This window comes from Chelonoidis abingdonii, chromosome 8 (assembly GCF_003597395.2).
Source record: "Chelonoidis abingdonii isolate Lonesome George chromosome 8, CheloAbing_2.0, whole genome shotgun sequence".
NCBI classification, from domain to species: domain Eukaryota; kingdom Metazoa; phylum Chordata; order Testudines; family Testudinidae; genus Chelonoidis; species Chelonoidis abingdonii.
The window spans coordinates 24,626,264-24,645,889 of NC_133776.1; the positions used below are offsets into that span (position 1 = coordinate 24,626,264).

General features: G+C 40.0%; 1 protein-coding gene across 3 annotated transcripts in view; it reads left to right on the top strand.

The window, feature by feature from the left end:
• VEPH1 (ventricular zone expressed PH domain containing 1) overlaps window positions 1–19,626 on the top strand; it is a 175,518-nt gene that overhangs the window by 106,543 nt on the left and 49,349 nt on the right. For all 3 annotated transcript variants that reach the window (XM_032805515.2, XM_032805514.2, XM_032805516.1), the window contains exons 8-9: window positions 278–487; window positions 2,294–2,688. In XM_032805515.2, the coding sequence (XP_032661406.1) occupies window positions 278–487; window positions 2,294–2,688 (605 nt within the window). The remainder of the gene's footprint in view (window positions 1–277; window positions 488–2,293; window positions 2,689–19,626) is intronic.

The following is a 19,626-nucleotide window of genomic DNA, read 5'->3' on the forward strand; positions in this document are numbered from 1 at the left end:
ATATCAAGAGGAAGCGTGGTTTTTACTTTTGCAGATATACTGCATGCTATTTCTAATCCAGTGTTGTCATAGATACTTAATGTTTCTAATCCTTTTGACATAGATGTTGAGCTGAAAGCTTTTTCCAAATATTATTAATCAAATTTCTAAGAAATTCACTACTGACACACAATTATTTTACCAGATACAGTATGTGGTTCAAAGTAAGAGAGACACTGTCAGTGTCATCTTGGGCAAAGCATGACCATGTTAAACCCCCGATTTTTTTCTTCTTCAGGACAGAAAATGATGTTGAAACAGGATCTCCTGTACAGTTGGATGATTTAAAATCTGTTATGAATGAAAATGAAGAGGATGAAAAGCTTCAAGTTAAAATACAGGCTTTTGAGGAAAAAATAAATATTGACAACAATACTCCTGGCTCTGTGCGTAGATATAGTTTAGGCCAGGTTTCTAAAGAAGAAAGGAAGGATATGAGATTTAACAGGTATGATTCTGTAAAATGCATGAGTGGCTTTCATGCATATCAGTCTTGCAATAAATCTTTATCCAAACATTAAGGGAATAGTGCAATTATAGTATACCTGTGGGCACCATGAGTCTAATTCTAACCAGATCTCTTGTCAAGGTGTCTCAGAGCTGGAAAAGATCTTTCTAAATTATGTATTTAACCTGCCCTAACATGACAAGAGGGAAGGAAGAGAAACATGTTTGTTTACAGAATACTCTAGAACATTGGTTCTCCACCAGGAGTATGCATATCCCTGAGGGTACGCAGAGGTATTCTAGGGGTACATCAACTCATCTAGATATTTGTCTAGTTTTACAAAAGGCTACATGAAAAACACTAGCAAAATCAGTGCAAACTAAAATGTCATACAGACAATGTCTTGTTTAAATTGCTATATATACTATATCAGTGTTTCTCAATCTGGGGGGTTGCAATTTATTTTATAATTATATGGCAAAAATGAGAAAGTCAGCAATTTTTCAGTACTAGTGTGCTGTGACACGTTTGTATTTTTATGTCTGATTTTTAAGCAAGTGAGGTGAAATTTGTGGTACACAAGACAAATCCACCTCTTGAAAGGGATACAGTAGTCTGGAAAGGTTGAGAACTACTGATCTAGAAATGAAGATTCAAAGAACTCTTCTGGATACTAATAATAGCAACTCTAACATTAGTTTAGGTAATATATTTGTATCAATATTTTGGGTCAGATTATGCCCTCAATTACTCTGGATTGATACTTTGTGTCAAGTTAAACTTGATTCTGCCTAGACTCATTGTGTGTTGGGACCAGGGCCAGCCCAAAGAACTTGCAACTAGGATGTACCCCTAGGACATGTAGACCTCATCAATTCTAGTGGGATGCTTACTGCTCATGCTGCAGTGTTGCATGGGTGGAGCATGACCCATTTCATACTGACTTAGCGTTCTGTGGTGATAACTTGAGCCTTTGGGGAATTTGGACATCTCCTCTGCTGGGGCTGTCATAGTTTCCACCTTTCTTCTGTTTAACAAGGAACCTATGTCCCCTTTTCTCCTAATTCTCTCCAGAGACACATTCACCAGTTGTGTACGCATTTCCTGTTCCCCAGCTCCCCTTTGAGGATTAAAGTTTCCCGAATTGTGAAAGGAGTGGTGGGAAAGGATGCCATTGAGGGCTTGATTCTCCATTGCCTTCCACCTTTGCACTCATCTACAACTGTTCAAAGTGAATGTAAAATGCTGCCAAATCAGAATTCTTCACTCACATCAGTAGTAGCATTTTATACCTCATTTACTCTAGTGCAAATGATTACACAAGAGAGTGGAGAACCACTTCCTGAATGTTGGGGCTTGTGGCGAAGGTGGCCCAGCTGAAGGACTTTGGAGAGAACTCCAGATTTTCTTGAACCACTGCTGGATGATATTATTTTATAATGTGATTGATAGACTGGATACTGAGATATTATAGTGATGAGTGATAGCTATACTGGTGCATTCTCTAGTATACATACGTTGTGCTACATAGATATTGTTGTCTGATTTCTTTTGCTTACTACAGTTGTGGTTTGATTTGCGTTCTGAGTACCTGTTTGTGAAATACAGGTTTATTAAAAGCTATTTGTATTTGCCAACCAAAAGGATATTTAGGCCCAAATTCTGCTTTGAGTTGCACCAAAGCAGCTGCACAGATGTAACTCAGAGCAGAATTTGGCCAGAAATCTTGTTATCTGATTCTTCAGCATGGTGTAGCCTATCTTACCTATCACAAACCATTTGTCTTTCTCTTTATTTGCATTGCAGGTCCAAAAGTCTAGCTTTGCATGCAATCCGTACAAAGGGGATGAATTCAGACAATGGACAAGACATGGACAATGGAGATATAACAGCTGGCATCTCTTTCACAGAAATTTATCTTAGCCAAGAAAATGACAAATTGCCTCTTAGTCCAGACACTGAAGAATCGCAGCTGGAAAATTCTTCAGTTTCACACCTAAGTATCAAATGTACAGAATCAGAAAATTTGCCAGGATCTGTTAAAGAAAACTGCCATGAAGGAAGTACAGAGACAATAAAAAATCCTGTAGAATACCAGGATAAGCTCTACTTGCACTTAAAGGAAAATCTTAGTAAAGTGAAAGCATATGTCATGGAGATTGGGAAGAAAATTCCTAGCCCAGATCAGTGTATTATTGAAGGTAAGAGCTCTGAACCTTTCAAATTACGGGAATCTTAAAGGAATAGTTTAAAACAAGAGCAAAACCCTTCAGTACTCATGCAAACTGTTAAGTAAGATTCTCTAAGCATGAGCTCTTATGTTGGATGAAACACATTTTTACACAATGACATTGTTATAAACTACAGCATTTTGAACCCTCTTTCATAGGTTTTGTCCTTTTCTTCAGCAATATTGTGCATCCTTCAGAGGCCCCAAGCTGGCAGTCCTCGCACACCCAAAACTCCCTTGGAAGTTAATGCAATATTGTGCAAAGAATGCTGGATTGGGCTCAGGGTCAGTGTTTGATTCTCTTCTTACATCAGGATAAACAGAGTTACATCGGGGTAGGTCAGAAAAGGATCAGATCCAGAATCTCAAATAAAGGTGTTCTGTTCTGCTATGCTCTGATTCAAAGCCCACTAGAAGTCAGTGGAAAGACTCCCATTGGGATTTGAATTTGCCCCTATTTACTATTGCCTCAGAACTCTATAATGATTCTCAGTTTCATCATGCAGAGTCAGTGGATAGTGCTGGGAGCCTCCCCTACCCCCCGAGACCTCTTTCTACTTGGGTTCCCAAACGCTCAGTTCAGCTCCACATTTTATCATTCGGGTATTTTTATTTTTGTCATACAGCAAAGCAACAGTGAGTGGACCAGAGAACTAGATAAATTCATGGAAGATAGGTCCATCAATGACGGTTAGTCAGGATGGGCAGGGATGGTGTCCTTAGCTGGGAATGGACAACAGAGGGTGGATCACTTGATTACCTGTCCTATTCTGTTCATTACTTCTGAAGAACCTGGCATTGGCCACTGTTGGAAGACAAGATACTGGGCTAGATGAACATTTGGTGTGACTCAGTATGGCTGTTCTTATGACTCAAACGCAGGGGTGAATGCAGAATACATCACAGAACCAAAGTGACATAGCAATTCTCTTCCTTTATATACATTTATACAGATCATTGCATTTACTATACATTGCATCACACATTTTGGGACTGACTTGGTTACTTTGTAGGGACCAATCCCTGTACTGCATATTCTGTCCACACACTTTCCATGCACGACTTACTCTTTTGCTCATCTTTGGATTCTGGACTTGTCCATTATTAACTTGTTCTTTGTAAATGGTTCCCTGGATGTTCTCTCCCCTTTTCTTAGCTAGTTCAGACATTCTGTCACTCAGCTTACTGACCCATTTGCCTACCTTAGTTAGCACAGACATTGTGTTTTTAGCCTGCTCATCATTTACCTCCCTGAGCCTGTCTTCCAAGAAGTGAGGCCTTCCCTATGTCCAATATTCATGTCAAGCCAAGTCTACAGATAATTGTTTTCAAGCACTTGATAGCCAATAATGAAATGGGGCCTGATACTGTGAGGCCCCTGTAGAGGTGCTCACTACCTTGCAGGATTGATCTCAGTGCATTACTCCTCTTCAAATTAAAATTCTTAAAGGCCAGATTGTGAATAGAGCTGAGTGAACAATTGAATTTTTTTCGGTTCAGTGGCCAAATTGGAGGGGGAAGTGGGGAGAAACTCTAACAAACAATTCATTTCAGACCCAAACTGATTTTTTTTCTTTGCTTTTTCATGCTGGAAAAAACCTAACCTCTTATTCAGGCTGAATGAAATGTTTCAAATGTCATGTAGAAACAACTGTATCTAAACAAAACATCAACAGGACTCATTTTGAAAATCGTTCAAGACTTCAAAAAAAATCAGTTTTTGTTTGTTTGTTTGCCAAAACTATTAGCTGAATTAAGTTCAAATTCACTGAATTTTCAGTGCCCTGAAAAATTGTTTTTTTTTCTTTTTCTTTTTGCCTGAGTTTACAAATGTCACCCAGCTCTAATTGTGAACATCTTACTCCCATTGCTGAGCTACTCATGTGAGTAATCCCACTTACTTCAGTAGGTGTATTGATCACCAGTGGGAGTAAGGTGTTCATAGTCTGGCTAAATATCTGTAGAAAATAGCTAAATGACTCAGTTCAATCAATAAATCTGATAAGAAAGCTTTCATTTCTGATCACTTAAAATATCATTCCATAGTAAGACATAAAGGAGGTCTCAGTCATTGACATTTGTGCATCAAAACCACTCCAGATGTCTTTATTTATTCTGTGGCCAAGGAGTTGAAAAGCAATATTGACCTGTGAACAACACTTTTTGCCAAGTTCGTTTATTTGCAGAAATTTGAGAAAAATACTCCAAAATCCAGCTCTGCTGTTAGAAACACTTCTCATTGTCAAAGTTATTCGTATGTCTTACTGTTTCAGTAAATGACAGAGGGCGTTTGAGAGTGAACAATCTGACTTGTGAGTTTGCCTAAAGAATTAAATGTGAGTCTATGTCTTCTTTTAATATAGTGAATATTTTTAAATATTTTGTTCAGTTTCCTCTTAGTGCCATACTAATTAAAAGCCCTAATATAGTGATGTTTTAAGCAAATCATTATTTCACAATTCATTCAGACTATTGTAATTTCCTGGGAAATCATCAACTAAAGTTCTTGAAGAAACGTGATGGGTAAGGACATATTTGTTGAGTAAGATAGATAACTTATGTGACTCATTCGAAATACATTCACAGAAACTCACTCATGCTCATTACACAGAGGACAACTTGTTAATATTTCAGATATTCCATAAACTGCTCAGTCCAAAATCTGGCAGTTATTTGACCTATATTATTTCTGTATGTCATAACAGGAGATCATTCAAATTTATACATGTTTTACTCTCTATAAAGCTATTTTTGCATTATCAGATTTTTTTAAAAACATATCTTTGGTTGATTTTGTGTCAGTTAAGCAGGAATTTGTTGAATTTGGGGGGGGTGTTAAATATGCAAAATAGGAAAGAAACAATGAGGAGGACAGGAGGATGTTGTAACAGAGCAGTACAATTTACCAATAATGGAGAGTACAAGAAGTTCCCCAAAAATAACACTTGATTTGGGTCATGTCCTTTCCTGGGCTTTTTAAATATCACTTTTAATGTATATTATACACACAAATTAACAAAGAACAGTATTAGATGTAAGTAGCACCAAGTAGATTATGGGCTGGATTCTGTCACCCTTACTCAAGGGGAATTAGAAATAAGGCATACATTTTTAACAATGAAGGTAATTAACTATTGAAACAAACTGCTAAGGGCAGTAGTGGATTCTCTATTCCTTGATGTCTTCAAATCAAGAGAGGATGCCTTTATGGAAGATAAGCTTTACCAAACAAGTTATTGGGTTCAACAGAGTAACTGGATGAAATTCTATGGCCTGTGTCAGACAGGAGGTCAGATGATTTAATGGTTCCTTCTGGTCTTAAAATCTGTTAATAATACCATATACTGTGAAAAGTCCCATTGATTTCAGTGTGGCTGTTCCTGGAATAAGTTACTATTTGATGTTTGTGAGGGTGGAAACATCTAGCCCTACAGTACTGCAGTTATACTGAATTTAAATTATGTTTTTGTTGACCATGACATAAAATGTGTGTAAACTTCTTAGGGCAAAATATATCCTGTATGGTACTTCCTTGAATATACAGTGTGTACTCCCTTCCCTTACAAAATCTCAGTCTGGTACTTCCAAAACCTGATCACCTGAATTTTCACTTAAGCTGGAAACACATTGTTCAAAAGTATCGTAAGCAACAGTGACAGCAGTTGCCCATAACCCATAAGGATTTGTTCCAACACTGCTTTATTCCTGCATATCCCTTAATACATTAAACACAAACTGAACATGATTTCTGCTCAACCCTAATAAATCATTTCCCTGGTAGAGGGCAGAGCTTCCTGTAGGTCTGGAAGGAACTTCTTGGGAAGGTCTTAGAAAAGCAGTGGTGAAGATCACCACTTAGCAAACTCCCTTATCTAGGCTGTAGTTTTGAATTCTAGAAGTGAGGGCCTGGCTGGCCATCACTACCTTACGTATTTGTTTTATATAATCTAGTTGCTTCTGCTGGTGGTGTTGGTAAAGTGTCCTACAACTTCGTCATCTGTGTGAAAAAGCTTTGCAACAATTTTCATTTTGTCTGTCATTTTCGTTAATGTATTTTTTAAAAAAATCTGAGTCCTAAGGCTAAAATCTTTTCCTGGTTATAGGCATGGGACAACCTTGATTTCAGTGGGAATAGAATACAGGGATCCAAATGCAGAATTTATCTCCTAGTATTTAGCAGTTTAAAGGATTTGTAGAAACATCTACCTGCCTCACCCCTTTCAGCACCTTGAAAATGCCCATCAACAGGCCTCTCAACAATCTTTCTTCTAGTGAGTTAGACAGTGGGTCTAACTTTGTTCAAGCCAGTCAAATGGGAATAACTTCATTGACGTTAGTGGCATTATACCAGTCTAAAACTAGTGCGAAGAGAATCAGGCCCATGTTTCTAACTTTGTTACTCTTCCTAGCAAGGATGTGGATAATGGATAGTGGCTATTCATTCATTCATTCATTCATTCTCTTTATACCTTGACATGAATAAATACATAGATTGACCTACCATAAATACATACATACATATGTATTTATCTGCTCTGTTACACTGTGTTTTGACCAAGTTTCTTTTCTATTGGTTTGCACACTCTGTGTGTACTTCATAGTCTTTGCATAGCAGTATTTTTGCTTTACAACATGTGTTTTGCAAACTCCTTATTGATTTATACACTCAGCCAGTAGTATTACTCAATCTCTATGGATTGTAATATTTCTTTATATGGTATTTCAAAATCCCTGTAATATTGATTTGTACATTGGACTTTACAGTCTTAAAGGGACACTCAGGTTAAAAACTGTGGGGTCAGATCCTCAGATGGTATATATTGTCAGTTTACACTAGCTGAGGAGCTGCCCCTATATATTGAACAAATAAACAAAAACAATCACCATTTTCTTCACCTATGTTATCACATTTTGTAGGGTGCAGTGCATTCTGGGATGTTTAGGCCCAAAGAGGGTTCAGATTTTGAACTGAACCAGTGATCTAATGATTTACATCCTGGAGATTGGAGGTGTGGTGGCTAGTGGTTAAGGTGCTTGACTACATTCCAGAAGGTCATGGGTTTGCATCTTGCTTGATCTCACACTGAAAGGCCATCTCAATTCACATAGCTGCAGAATGGGTACCTGATCTATCAGGGTTGGGCAGTCAAAGGTGGCCGGACATGAGGCTGGCCACCTCAGTAATCTTGTGTACTGTTGGCTATGAAATGGATGTGCCTTAACTACATCAGCCTGAAGAGCAATTGATTCAGGGGAACTTTGATGGGAAATGAAGCTGGATGGCTGGCTTGATTGTGGAGAGGGCCTGAGACTGTGGTCAAGTTCAGAGTATGACTGCAAGTGCTTAAGGTCAAAATAGAACAAAGTTAATGTGTTGGCATGAGTGAATATTTGGAGCTAAGCTCTACATTTTGGTATAGTGCCAGAAGGAAGTCATCTGAAACCTACAAAATTAATTGATTTGGGTTTGCTTCCATTTCAGGTTGAATATTTGGTTCAGTTGTTGTTTTGAACCGGTTTACCCATGTTTGCTTCTTTTCCATACCTTATATGTCTTTTAGACATTCCTGTATATTATGTCCATCACTTCACCCTTACTTAACCCTCTGCATTTTTCGTTGAAAATTTTTACCATATTTATCACATGATTTTACCCTTTATTAAACAAAGCAAAGTAGTTTTGAGCAGCTCATACTTCTCCATATGCTTTGTGATCTTATATATTATCAGTGTTCAAGGATCTTGCTTATCTCAAAGGCCAAATTCCCTGGTCTATAGTTTCCTGAGTACTCCCCAGTCCCTTTATTAAGTTTAAGTTTATGTTAGCTAGAATTTCCAACCCCCTCAGTTCCTCTGTAACTTGAGTGATTAAGAACAGAAGACTCAACATTGACTCCTAGGTACTGTTCACAGACTATTCGTTGACCCTACTGTGTGCCCTTTGAAAGGTCACTTAACCACTCTACCACTCTGTGTCTCCATTTACTTGTCTGGAAAAACAGGGGTAATAATGAGTGTAGTAAAGCATGTTGAGATCCCTAGATTAAAGGTGCTATACCAGCGGGAAGTATTATCATTCTATTCAGTGTCATGAACTTTCAGAGTAAACTCGGTGAGGACTACAGCAAATTAGCTTAGAGTTGAAACTACCTTTCTTTCCTTTTAAAGAATTTAGCATTGATTATTCCTCCAGTCCCAGTGCAAGACTCACAGCCATCTACTGGGCTTACTTTTTATTCTTACCAATTACCACTTAGGATGATTGCATCTGTGATGTTAGTCCCCTTATTTATGCCATTACCATCACCCTTCTTCTATGCATTTATGTCATAGGAACATGGGAATTGCCCTAGCAGATCAGACTAGCAATCCATCTAGTGCATACCCTGTCTTTGAAATTGGCCGGTACCAGATGCTTCACATTCCAAGACATCTTTTTCTTCTCATGCTCTCTCTGCTGTGCCTAACAACTCCTTACTATACCCATACAAGTTTAGTTGTCTGTTTACAACTGGTGAAGGAGGGACGATGTTTCTTCTCTTGCATTATTGCCTTTTCAGATACTTGATATAATAATGCTACCACTATAGTACCCACATCCCAAATCCTTACAAGTAATTTGTGTGACAGGTGACTCACCAGAAAGAAACCATTGGAGAGTGCCTGTATATGGAGGACATTTTAGAATCTGCACATCTCTGGCCAGAGGTTAAACTTGTTTTTTCCAGGGAAAAAGCTTAGGGATTTCTAATTTATCATTCAAAGGCAAGCTTGGTATTGAATTAACATCAAAATCAGATTGGAAATGTAATTCCATTCAATGAAAATATGAAAATATTATAACATTCTGCATATGCTGTGCCAGTTGTAAGTCATTTCTGATTCTTGGTAGTTCTATAGGATAAAATATAAACAACAAAAATTGTATGGGATTTATGACAGAAATTCCATAAAAGGGGAGTGGGTATCTAGTTTGCAGTGAACCTAAATCTGGGGGTTATGTTTTATGCTGAATTGAGAGATAATTGGTACCATATGACAGACTAGATGGAAAAGATCACAGCTCCCCTGCAGTGTTTGCCTCTGCACTCTTTTGATAAATTTAAACATGCCATAAGCCAAACATTGATTTAGAGCACATGGGCCTCTGCTAATTCACTGTGACCACAAAGTTACAGAGACACAGGCCAATGTTTTTAGACATATTTTTGTCTATGCCAAAATGCATTAGTTGGCCTCATATTATCTGGGACTAGTATTAAGTCCCAGACTCATCCAAAATCTAAAAATGTATGCATTGTGAAAATTGAAGCGTTAATATACAGAATGGCTTTGTTGTGGGCGTTGATTGTGGTCATCAGGTTTCAGTGGAATTCCAGCTCTGCAAGGATTGTAATAGGAACATTAACACACTCCTGCCTGCAGACTGCACAGATGTGTGATCATAGTGAAAACTAGTAAATCTAGTGCATGTTCATTCTAGTAAAATAATTGGAAGCATTAATTTAAGCATAGGAAATGAACTAATCTCTAGGTGGATCTTGCCTGGCAATGGGCTAATTCCCTATGAGGGGTTTTGGGCACTGTACTGCGAAAGAAACAGGAATTCTGGCTGCTGGGAAGTGAATTAGATCTGGACTCTTAGGAGGAGCAAGTACTAATGCAACCCGCCTCCTCACTGACTGGAACTATACTTCTTCACCAGCCAGCATGGCTGGGATAACCTGCTTCCTCATGCTGCTAGTTCTTGACCCCTCCCTTGGCTCATGGACCAGATAGGGTAAGGCAGGTTTCACTGAAAGGTAAGGCAGAAGTTAGGGAGGAATTGACACCAAGTCCAGAGTGGAGAGGACCTGGGGCTTAAAGGAATGAAGGTGGGTCCAGCAGCCCTTTGGAAGGAGGGGAGGGTTTCTGTTGCAGGGCAGAGGGGAATGTGGAGAGGCTATGGAACTGTGAGAGCTCTTGCTTCCTTTAGGAGAGGGAAGGAAAGACAGGAAGGGAATCGGACTGTAATCAAGAGAAAGAAAACATAGTCAGCAAGGATGTTCCTCAAAGGGAGACCAAACAAGTTAATGTAAGCAGCAACAACAAAGAACAGCAGAGTCTCCCAGTCTTGGATGCAGAGCCAGCTCCAGGCATCAACATTCCAAGCTGGTGCTTGGGGCAGCAATCTGAAAGGGGCAGCAGTCCCTGTGTTTTTGCCCCCAAGCAGCGTGCCGAATTGCCGCCACGGACGGCAGGGGCAGTCTGTGTGCCCTTAGGGTGGCAGGCGTGTTTCCACTGTGGCGGCAGTTCGGCAGCAGCTTCTGTGTTTAGCTGAAGCCACCGTGGACAGCTAAACATAGAAGCTGTCACTGAATTGCCACCACTGCGGAACGCGCCTGCCGCCCTAAGGGCACATGGACTGCCCCCACCGCCCGCGGCGGCAATTCTGCGTGCTGCTTGGGGCGGCAAAAACTGTAGAGCCGGCCCTGCTGGGTTGCAAACCAAACCTAGGCCTCTGGATTCAGAGCCCTGCTTCTTTCTCTATCTCCATCAGCAATGAATCCTGCTGTTCCCCAGTGGCTTTGGGTAGATGCTTTTTTGAGCTGGTTCATGGTTATAAATAGAAATCAGATAAATATTCTTCAGCTTTGAAGATGGGACCCTGCAACAAAGATGCTTTATCACTGCCTGTTTCCACCTGGTATGCAACTGATGTAGACTTTTCAGCATAATGGGGGTGGGGAGGAGGGGGAAGGAGGCGAGGAGGAAAAAGCATTATAAAGCTATACAGATCCATATGTTTCCAGATGTGGCTTTTGCCATTCATATTCAGAGAACCAAGTTTACTACACTAAAAGCTGAGCTTGCCCTTCAGGATGTCAGTATAACCATACCTTATCCAGGAACATTTCAGGTGAATATACTGGAATATACTGCCTCAGTTGTGACAACACACAATAATCTGCCAAACTGAAAAACTGCTAGCGCTCAAAATCAAGATGAAGAACAAAGGGCCTCTCTTGAGGATGACATTTAAAAATTCCCTTTTCCCTTATTCTTTTCTAAAAAATTATTCTATTGTTTCCATCTTCAAAACAAAAGAAATTAGATAGGTAAAGGAAAGCAGTGAAGGAGAAAATCGGTTAAAACTGAAGTTTTGAAAAATTTCACTTTTTATGGTTGATCTATTTCCTTGTTAAGGACTTGATCCTGCAAACAAATATGTGCATAAATGAAATTTACTCATCAAAGTAAAGTTAAACTAGTGGGACTATTCACATGAAGTTATGCATGTACATAGGTGTTTGCAAGATCAGTGTCTAATATTATCTCTAATCCAATGACCAGTTAAACTGAGTAAATATCAAGCAGTGACTCTAATGACCTTACATTGCTAACTTCTCTTGCTTTTTTCCCTAGCCCAGTCACTGAATGATTAAATATATTAAAAACTGTAATATCTCTGCTCCTATGTCTTGCAAAAACAAAGTGGTGGTTATTGCTTTGCTAATAGTTTGAGATCTTCAGACAGATGTGGTGAGAAATATTTTTTGTCTGGGGTTAGTAGGCCTGGCTTAATGTAGTTTTGCTGTTGCACTGAGTTATGACATATATTTACAGCCTGATTTCCATTGAAGTCAATGGAGAGTTTCCCCATTTGCTTCAGTGAGAGTTGGGTTAGGGCTTTAAATTTTCCCTTCGATATCCTTTATTGTTGTAGTTGTGGTTCATCAATTATTTATATTTTCTATTGCCTCTGAATATGTGTTTCAAATGCTGTTAAATCCATTATTCCTACATCTCTTGGTCTAGCTGTTTGAACCAAAATCCTTTACATATATGACTATGCCTCTACCCAGAGGAAAGGGTCCCATACTCTTTAATTTGGGGGGAGGTATTAATATGAATGTGACATAACTGACAGCTGTTCAGTCTAATACATAAAATACTCACCAGTAAAATTATATATGTATAAGCTCCTTGTAAAATAAATCAAAACTATGGGATTGTTCTCACTGCAGGGTTCACTCAGGCTTTTATTTGGGTGTTGCCCCTAACCCAGTTTCCATCCACACACAAAACCTCTCACCTAAGTGTGGTGCTGCTTACACTAGAACTACCTATCCAGACTGGGATATAGGTTAACGCCTGAATGCTGCTTACACTTGGGCTGGTAACCCATTCACTTTGCAGTGTGGATGCAGGCTAAATCCCTTGAGTGCTGTCCTCTAAAGCCTTCCCACAATTCCTGTCCCAAAGGCAGACAAGTTCTCAATTCATTGGAGAAGAATCACATCTTACTCATCTTACTGTAGCACGAAGAACACCAGAAGTCCCCCAGATGTCCTAGCACCTTACATCAGTGAGTGCAACAACACCATAACTGCAGTGGAGTGACTTTGCAGGGTGGTGGCTCATAGCCATGTTAGACCAACCTGGGCACTCACACCCAAGTGCTGATCACCAAACTAATTCTGCAGTGAGGACGTACCCTATGTCATGTTGTCTTGTCCCAGACCTTTCCCCTCCCTCCCAATGCAGTGTCTTTTGGCCTGACAGCAAGTACATGGAATCTTAAACAATCTTGTCTCAAGTATATATTAACTTATCTATCTTCCAACTCCTGGAGCCAGTGTTCTTAAAATACCCATATGATAAGTCAGTCTCTGCTTTGCATCGTCTGGTTTTTTTCGCAGTAACAGCTTTTAAGAATCAATTTAGCATAGAGGTGTCTGTGGAGTCACTAATCTAAAGGTTGAGTTGGTGTTTCCATAAACTTTGATTTAGGTCAGTTGGGATAGATTATTAAGAGAGCTGGAAGTTGGTTCAAATTGCTAAAAATTTCCTTTCTATTTTTGGAAGTGGCAATTAGTTTTATAGTGTTAAACTAGTTCTAGTATAAATCAGTTTCAAGGGTTTAAAATATAAGATATGATGATATCATCAAGGAAATTCGTTACTTTTTCCCTTCCTTTTTCCATTACGCATTTTTGGCCAATTATTTTAAAGAGATGCAGAGCCATCTTTGCTGTATTAGCACTTCATTGCTTTAAATAACATCAAACAAAAGTTAAGCCGATCCTGAATTGCTGGCATTTGGCGTGACTCTGATTTGTTAAATATTGGGCAAATTGTTTAAAAACTATTACCTTTTGTTGACAAGGATCACATGTGTATTGTTGAATCTCACTGATAACATGCAGTTTAGGGACAAACTTGTCATCTTCATCAGTGCAAAGCCAGAGTGAATTGTTTGGAGTCTTCATGTGGGGAACAACCTAAGAACTGAGCAAACAGTATTCACTTCCACAGGCAGGGGTAGCCCTTCATCTTCTCCACAGATTCTTTTCCAGCCTAGGCACTGGAATAGAGCCTGAGCCTTCTGCACACTCTGCACTTGTGTTTGTAGAAACCTCATAGTGATAGACATCCATCCATCCCCTGACTCACTCTCTTACCGCCTACATATTGGACTATGCAGCTCTGCCATGAAGACCAGTACTACCATGAGCATGGGATATGGAATATCCCTGTTTCCTGCTCCCACTGCCCCTCACAGCAGAATCACTGTGATTCCTCTGTTTTGTGGACATGATATCCTTGGATGCACTTATTGTAAATAAATACAGACCAATATCATTCTCAAGCACATTTCTCCCCTTGCTTCAGTTCACCTACTTTGTACTGGTGATAAAAGGAGCTTTTTGCTCAGGTATATTTGTATCTTATTAATATGGAAATGCAAAACTTTGTCACTATGTTATGCGTATCTGCAATTGGTTTATTTTAGACCCTTCTACATTATTTTGTAAGCATCACCTCCTGCCTAACCTAATAGGTACATTTAGAGTAAAATATCCTATTAAGTAGCCAAAGCCTGATCTCAGTTGCTACATGTACACAGATGCAAATACACTGACTGGATCTGAATGATCGTGACTAAACTTAAATTGAAGAGCTGTGAGTGAGAGCACATTTTGATCTGTTGGGTCAAATATATCTCTACAGTAATGCCACTGACGTCAGTAGGAATTATTCCCTAGATACCTTTGATTCATGGTGCTTTTCAAAGCATCACAGTGATAAGACTGGGGTAAGTGTCCAATTTAGTATATGTACAGCTCAGTTGGGAAGTCACAGAATTCCTTAACAACTAATCGTTTTCAGAAGCATAGCCAAAAATGGAAGTCATAAGCAATCCGATAGCTACATAGGTCTAAAACTAATAGAGGACAGAGCTGAAGTTGCAGCAAGGCAAACTCCAGATTCTGAGATGATGAAACCTTATGAAGTAAGTGGGACATTAGACATCTGGATAGTGAGAAAGTCCGAGTCTCTGGATCTGGAAATTTTAACCCAAATTTGTTCATCTGTATTCATTGTGTGCAGGTGCTTTACAAGCAAAAGTGTATTTTGGTAATAAATTGTTTAACATGAATGTCACACAAATATTTATAAACTGCATATCTGTAATACAAAGGTAAAAAGTAACTATCATTACTAGATGGAATGGGCTGTCTATTGGTTAGAGCAGGAGTATGAATGCACACGGATTCTGTCCCAGGCTATTAAGGGTATGTCTATACTACCCACCGGATCAGTGGGCAGTGATCTATCTAGCGGGGGTCGATTTATCGCATCTAGTCTAGACATGATAAATCAACCCCTGAGCGCTCTCCTGTTGACTTCTGTACTCCAGCGCCAGGAGAGGTGCAGGCAGAGTTGATGGGGGAGCGGTAGCAGTTGACTCACCGTAGTGAAGACACCGTGGTGAGCTGGTCCAAGTATGTTGACTTCAGCTACGTTACTCACATAGCGGAAGTTGTGTAACTTAGATCAATTCCCCCCTCCCCCCACCCAGTGTAGACCAGGCCTAAGTATAAGAGTATGGACAAATCCCTTAACTTTCATCCACCTGTGAAAACAGCACAGTAACAGTTATCGACCTCACAGGGACACTGTGAGGTTTAAGTAATGTATGTTTGAGAGCCCCAGGTAAGAGATTATAGAAATGCAGCATTGTATTAAAAAATGCAGCTATATGATGAGGTGTTACAATAGGACAGGGGTTGGCAACCTTTGGCCCGCAGCCCGCCAGGATAAGCACTCTGGCGGACCAGGCTGGTTTGTTTACCTGCTGCGTCCGCAGGTTCGACCGATCGCAGCTCCCACTGGCCATGGTTCGCCACTCCAGGCCAATGAGGGCAGCAGGAAGCAGTGGCAAGCACATCCCTCGGCCTGCACCGCTTCCCGCAGCCCCCATTGCCGACCCCTACAATAGGAAATAGCAATTAATGACATGTATTTGATGCAATACTGCTGACAGTAGATGAGAAGGAAAATCTTTGTGTGGGGTAATATTATAACTTCTAAACATGTTGTGTTTCAATAAGCTTCTTAAATATGAAAATGTAGCATGTAAGTATCAGTATAGAAGTAGCTGAGTGTTTGAAAAAATGCCTGCTATGGGTAGCTTGGCAATTTTCAGGCATATTTTGTGCCAAAAACTGTAATGTACTAAACAAGATTAATGAATTATGCTGTACTACTGAGTGTGATATGCCACAAGTTCTTTCAACTGACTCTTATATTAGTGTGAATAGTTACATTTTAATACAAAATCTAAAACCTGTAATACTAGTAACCCCATTGGAAATAGGTTAAAGCTCTAATCTACCAAAGCATGTGCTTAAACATGTGCATAACTACACACATGAGAGCGGTCCCAGTGACTTAAACGGGATTATGCACAGGGGCGGCTCTAGGCACCAGCACGCTAAGCACATGCCTGGGGCGGAAAGCCATGGGGGGCGCTCTGCCGGTCGCCGTGAGGGCGGCAGGCAGGTTGCCTTCGGCGGCATGGCAGCGGAGGGTCCGTTGGTCCAGCGGCTTCAGCGGACCTCCCACAGGCATGCTGCCGAATCCGCGGGACCGGGGACCTCCCTCAGGCAAGCCACTGAAGGCAGCCTGCCTGCTGTGCTTGGGGTAGCATAATACCTAGAGCCACCCCTGATTGTGCATATGCTTACATGCTTTGCTGGATCAAGGCCTAAATGCATATTCTTGGCAGTAAAATGCGCCAATGGACAAATCTATAGAAAGGCACTCTGCTCTTCCTTCTGTTGCAGTGAAGCTTGGGGAGTTTAGAAAGGTTGTGTCTTTTCCTAAAGTCAGTCACGAAGGACGATATTCCCCTGGATGCAAAGGACTATGATTTCAGAGGAGCTGCACATGAAGCCCACTGGGTGAGCAGTTATACAGGGGTATCTGCACAGCCCATCTCATCCCCCAAAAAGGTTTCTGAACTGTCCCTGCTTAAACTGGCACAAGAAGGTCACTTGAGCATGTCAAGAATAGCATGTCAGGAATGGCATGTTTGCATATATATGGAGCTGGTGGCTCCATCAACTAGCAAGGAGAGCAGTCTGCTATTCCACTCTATGGATAGCAGCTGTGAGGAAAGTAGCACAGCAGTCACACACACTGCACTTATGAAGACAGAGTGGATGTCAGCTATCTTTCTCATGGAGGAAAACTGATGTTCTAGGACTGATTCTCCACTGCCTTGCACCCTGTAAAGTCATCTACACTTGTGCAAAGTGCATATCAAATACTACCATCATTGTAAATGAGCTGAGAAGCCTGATTTGATTGTACTTTACACTCAGCACAGGCATAACAAACTAAGGTGCAGTGCCATGGAAAATTAGACCCTCTAAGACCTACCTTATTAAAAATGTCTTTGTTTGAATATTGCTTAATCTTGGGGAGAGGGTTCATATAGATGGGATTTAAATTGTGCAAAATCATCCCTCGTTTTGCCAACCTTTACTCAATTATATCATTAGCATCAATGGGCATGCACAGAATGATTGCTGGATGGGTCCACTGACTGAATAATAAATCTCAGGGCCAGATTCCCAATTACATTATGGCTCCTTTGTGATACTCCAGTGTGAAGGTTATAGATGGGGAGGATCAGGATATAGAATGAGCATGTTTGATCTGGCTATTCCCAGCTGCTGAAATGGCCTCTTAGGGTGATACGCAACTGGGCATAAGTTAAAGCACCATCAGAGTTGCTCTTATTTACACTGGGGGCCTGGCTGTCCCCACCAGCCATTCTATCGATGGGTGAAATGCAAAGATGGTGGAAAGTCACAGTTGTGGCCTGCATTTTTGCACTGAGCTTAGCACAGCCAGGACAGAGAATTCAACCTTCAACAAAGCCTCCAAGTCAACATTTTGCAAAAATGGAAACAAGCATCTAAAGGGCTGTGTCTGTGCTGCCAATTTAGTTAAACCTAGCATAAATATGATCAGAATCACACTGTAATATATTATGCGGTGCATACAGCCTTCTGTATTAAGAACATCACACTGAGGGTGCTTTCAAGTTGCATGTCACCAGCATGGTTTGTTTATGGATAACTAATATGAATGTGGTTGAGAAAAATATACAAAGCCAATACTGGTTTCAATAGAAAAACATGAGTGAGCAATGAGGACTGTGAAAAATAAAAACACCGTCTCTATTTTGATTGTACATAACCTTGCAACCAGCCAATCAAGCTGTGACCTTTGGGTAGAGTCTGTCTGTTCCAGTGAGAGGATCTAATCTCTATTCCAAGTGTTGATTTGATGTTTTTACACCTATGAATGTATAGATGTTTCTGCAAACTTCCCCCTGTCATTCATCAACCTTTAAATGCTAAACCACCCCCAAAACTAAAACTTCCCATTATTTTTTCTATGAAAGTATTTGTATTTGCACTAATGTCAGTGATGTCTAGAGGTTAGAGCAAGGGACTGCCTCTGCCCCTGTCTGACAGCAAGTAATGCTGTAAAATGATGGTACAATAATTCCCCTTTCTCACTTGGGGGTTGTGACTCTTAATTAGTGAATATTTGCAAAGTGCTTTGAGATCCTGGGTTGGAAGGTGATATTTACAAGCAATGTGTTATTATGAAGAGGATTATTTTATATACACATGATGAGAAGTGACATTTATAGAGCCCGAAGTCCTTTAAACTGATGACAGACTCAGAATGTCAAATTGTTCATTGAATCCTGAACAATACTGCTCTTATTGTAACCTTTAGGATGACTGTATTAAGTACTGCTGTATAATAAACATGTGGCATGCATTTTGGTATTGTAAATATATTTAACTCTTTTGTGGCTTTCAGTCAATCTATTCAGTGACAGAGCGGGTTGCTCTAGCCAATGCTCTAGCCAACGATAATGGCTCAGGTTTTATTTTTGAAGGGAAAAGTCCTGAATTCATTATTTTGGGCATAACTCCTTTTGAAATCAGTTTTTGCGTGAGCAAGACCTGGGTGAGAGCTGCATAAACTTGGACCAAAAGTAAAGTCTCACTTGGTTGCTACCTAACATGAGATACTCTTTCAACCAACTCTGTTAAATAAGAATGAGTTGTGAACAGTTTAAATATATCTGTCTGTTTTAATAAGCAAGACTCTGAGTGTAAAATACAAGCTTCAGAGCATTCTTTAATAAGAAGGAAGGGATACACACTAAAGGTCTAACTCTGCTCTGTGGAGTCAGCGATAAATGACTATATAAGGTGCACAACAGTGGAGTTTTATATGTGCAGTGGGTGAAATATAGTTCTGTGCACAGGATCGGTACAGGGCCTATGCACCACTTATTGTGGCTTATATTCAATTTAAGTAATACATTGCCTGTGTGCTGGCCCTCTGAGCAACGCTGAATTTCACCCATTTTGAGTTTTACAGATAACTAATGATACCAACTAAATGAATATCTACTCTTATCTGGATAAAAAACGTTGAAATGTGAAGAAGTGAAAAATATCATTTAAAAAATGAAGACATAATCGGTATATTTCAGATATGAAAATAGTGGTTTCCTATAGCCAGAAGCATTGCATGTTTAAGT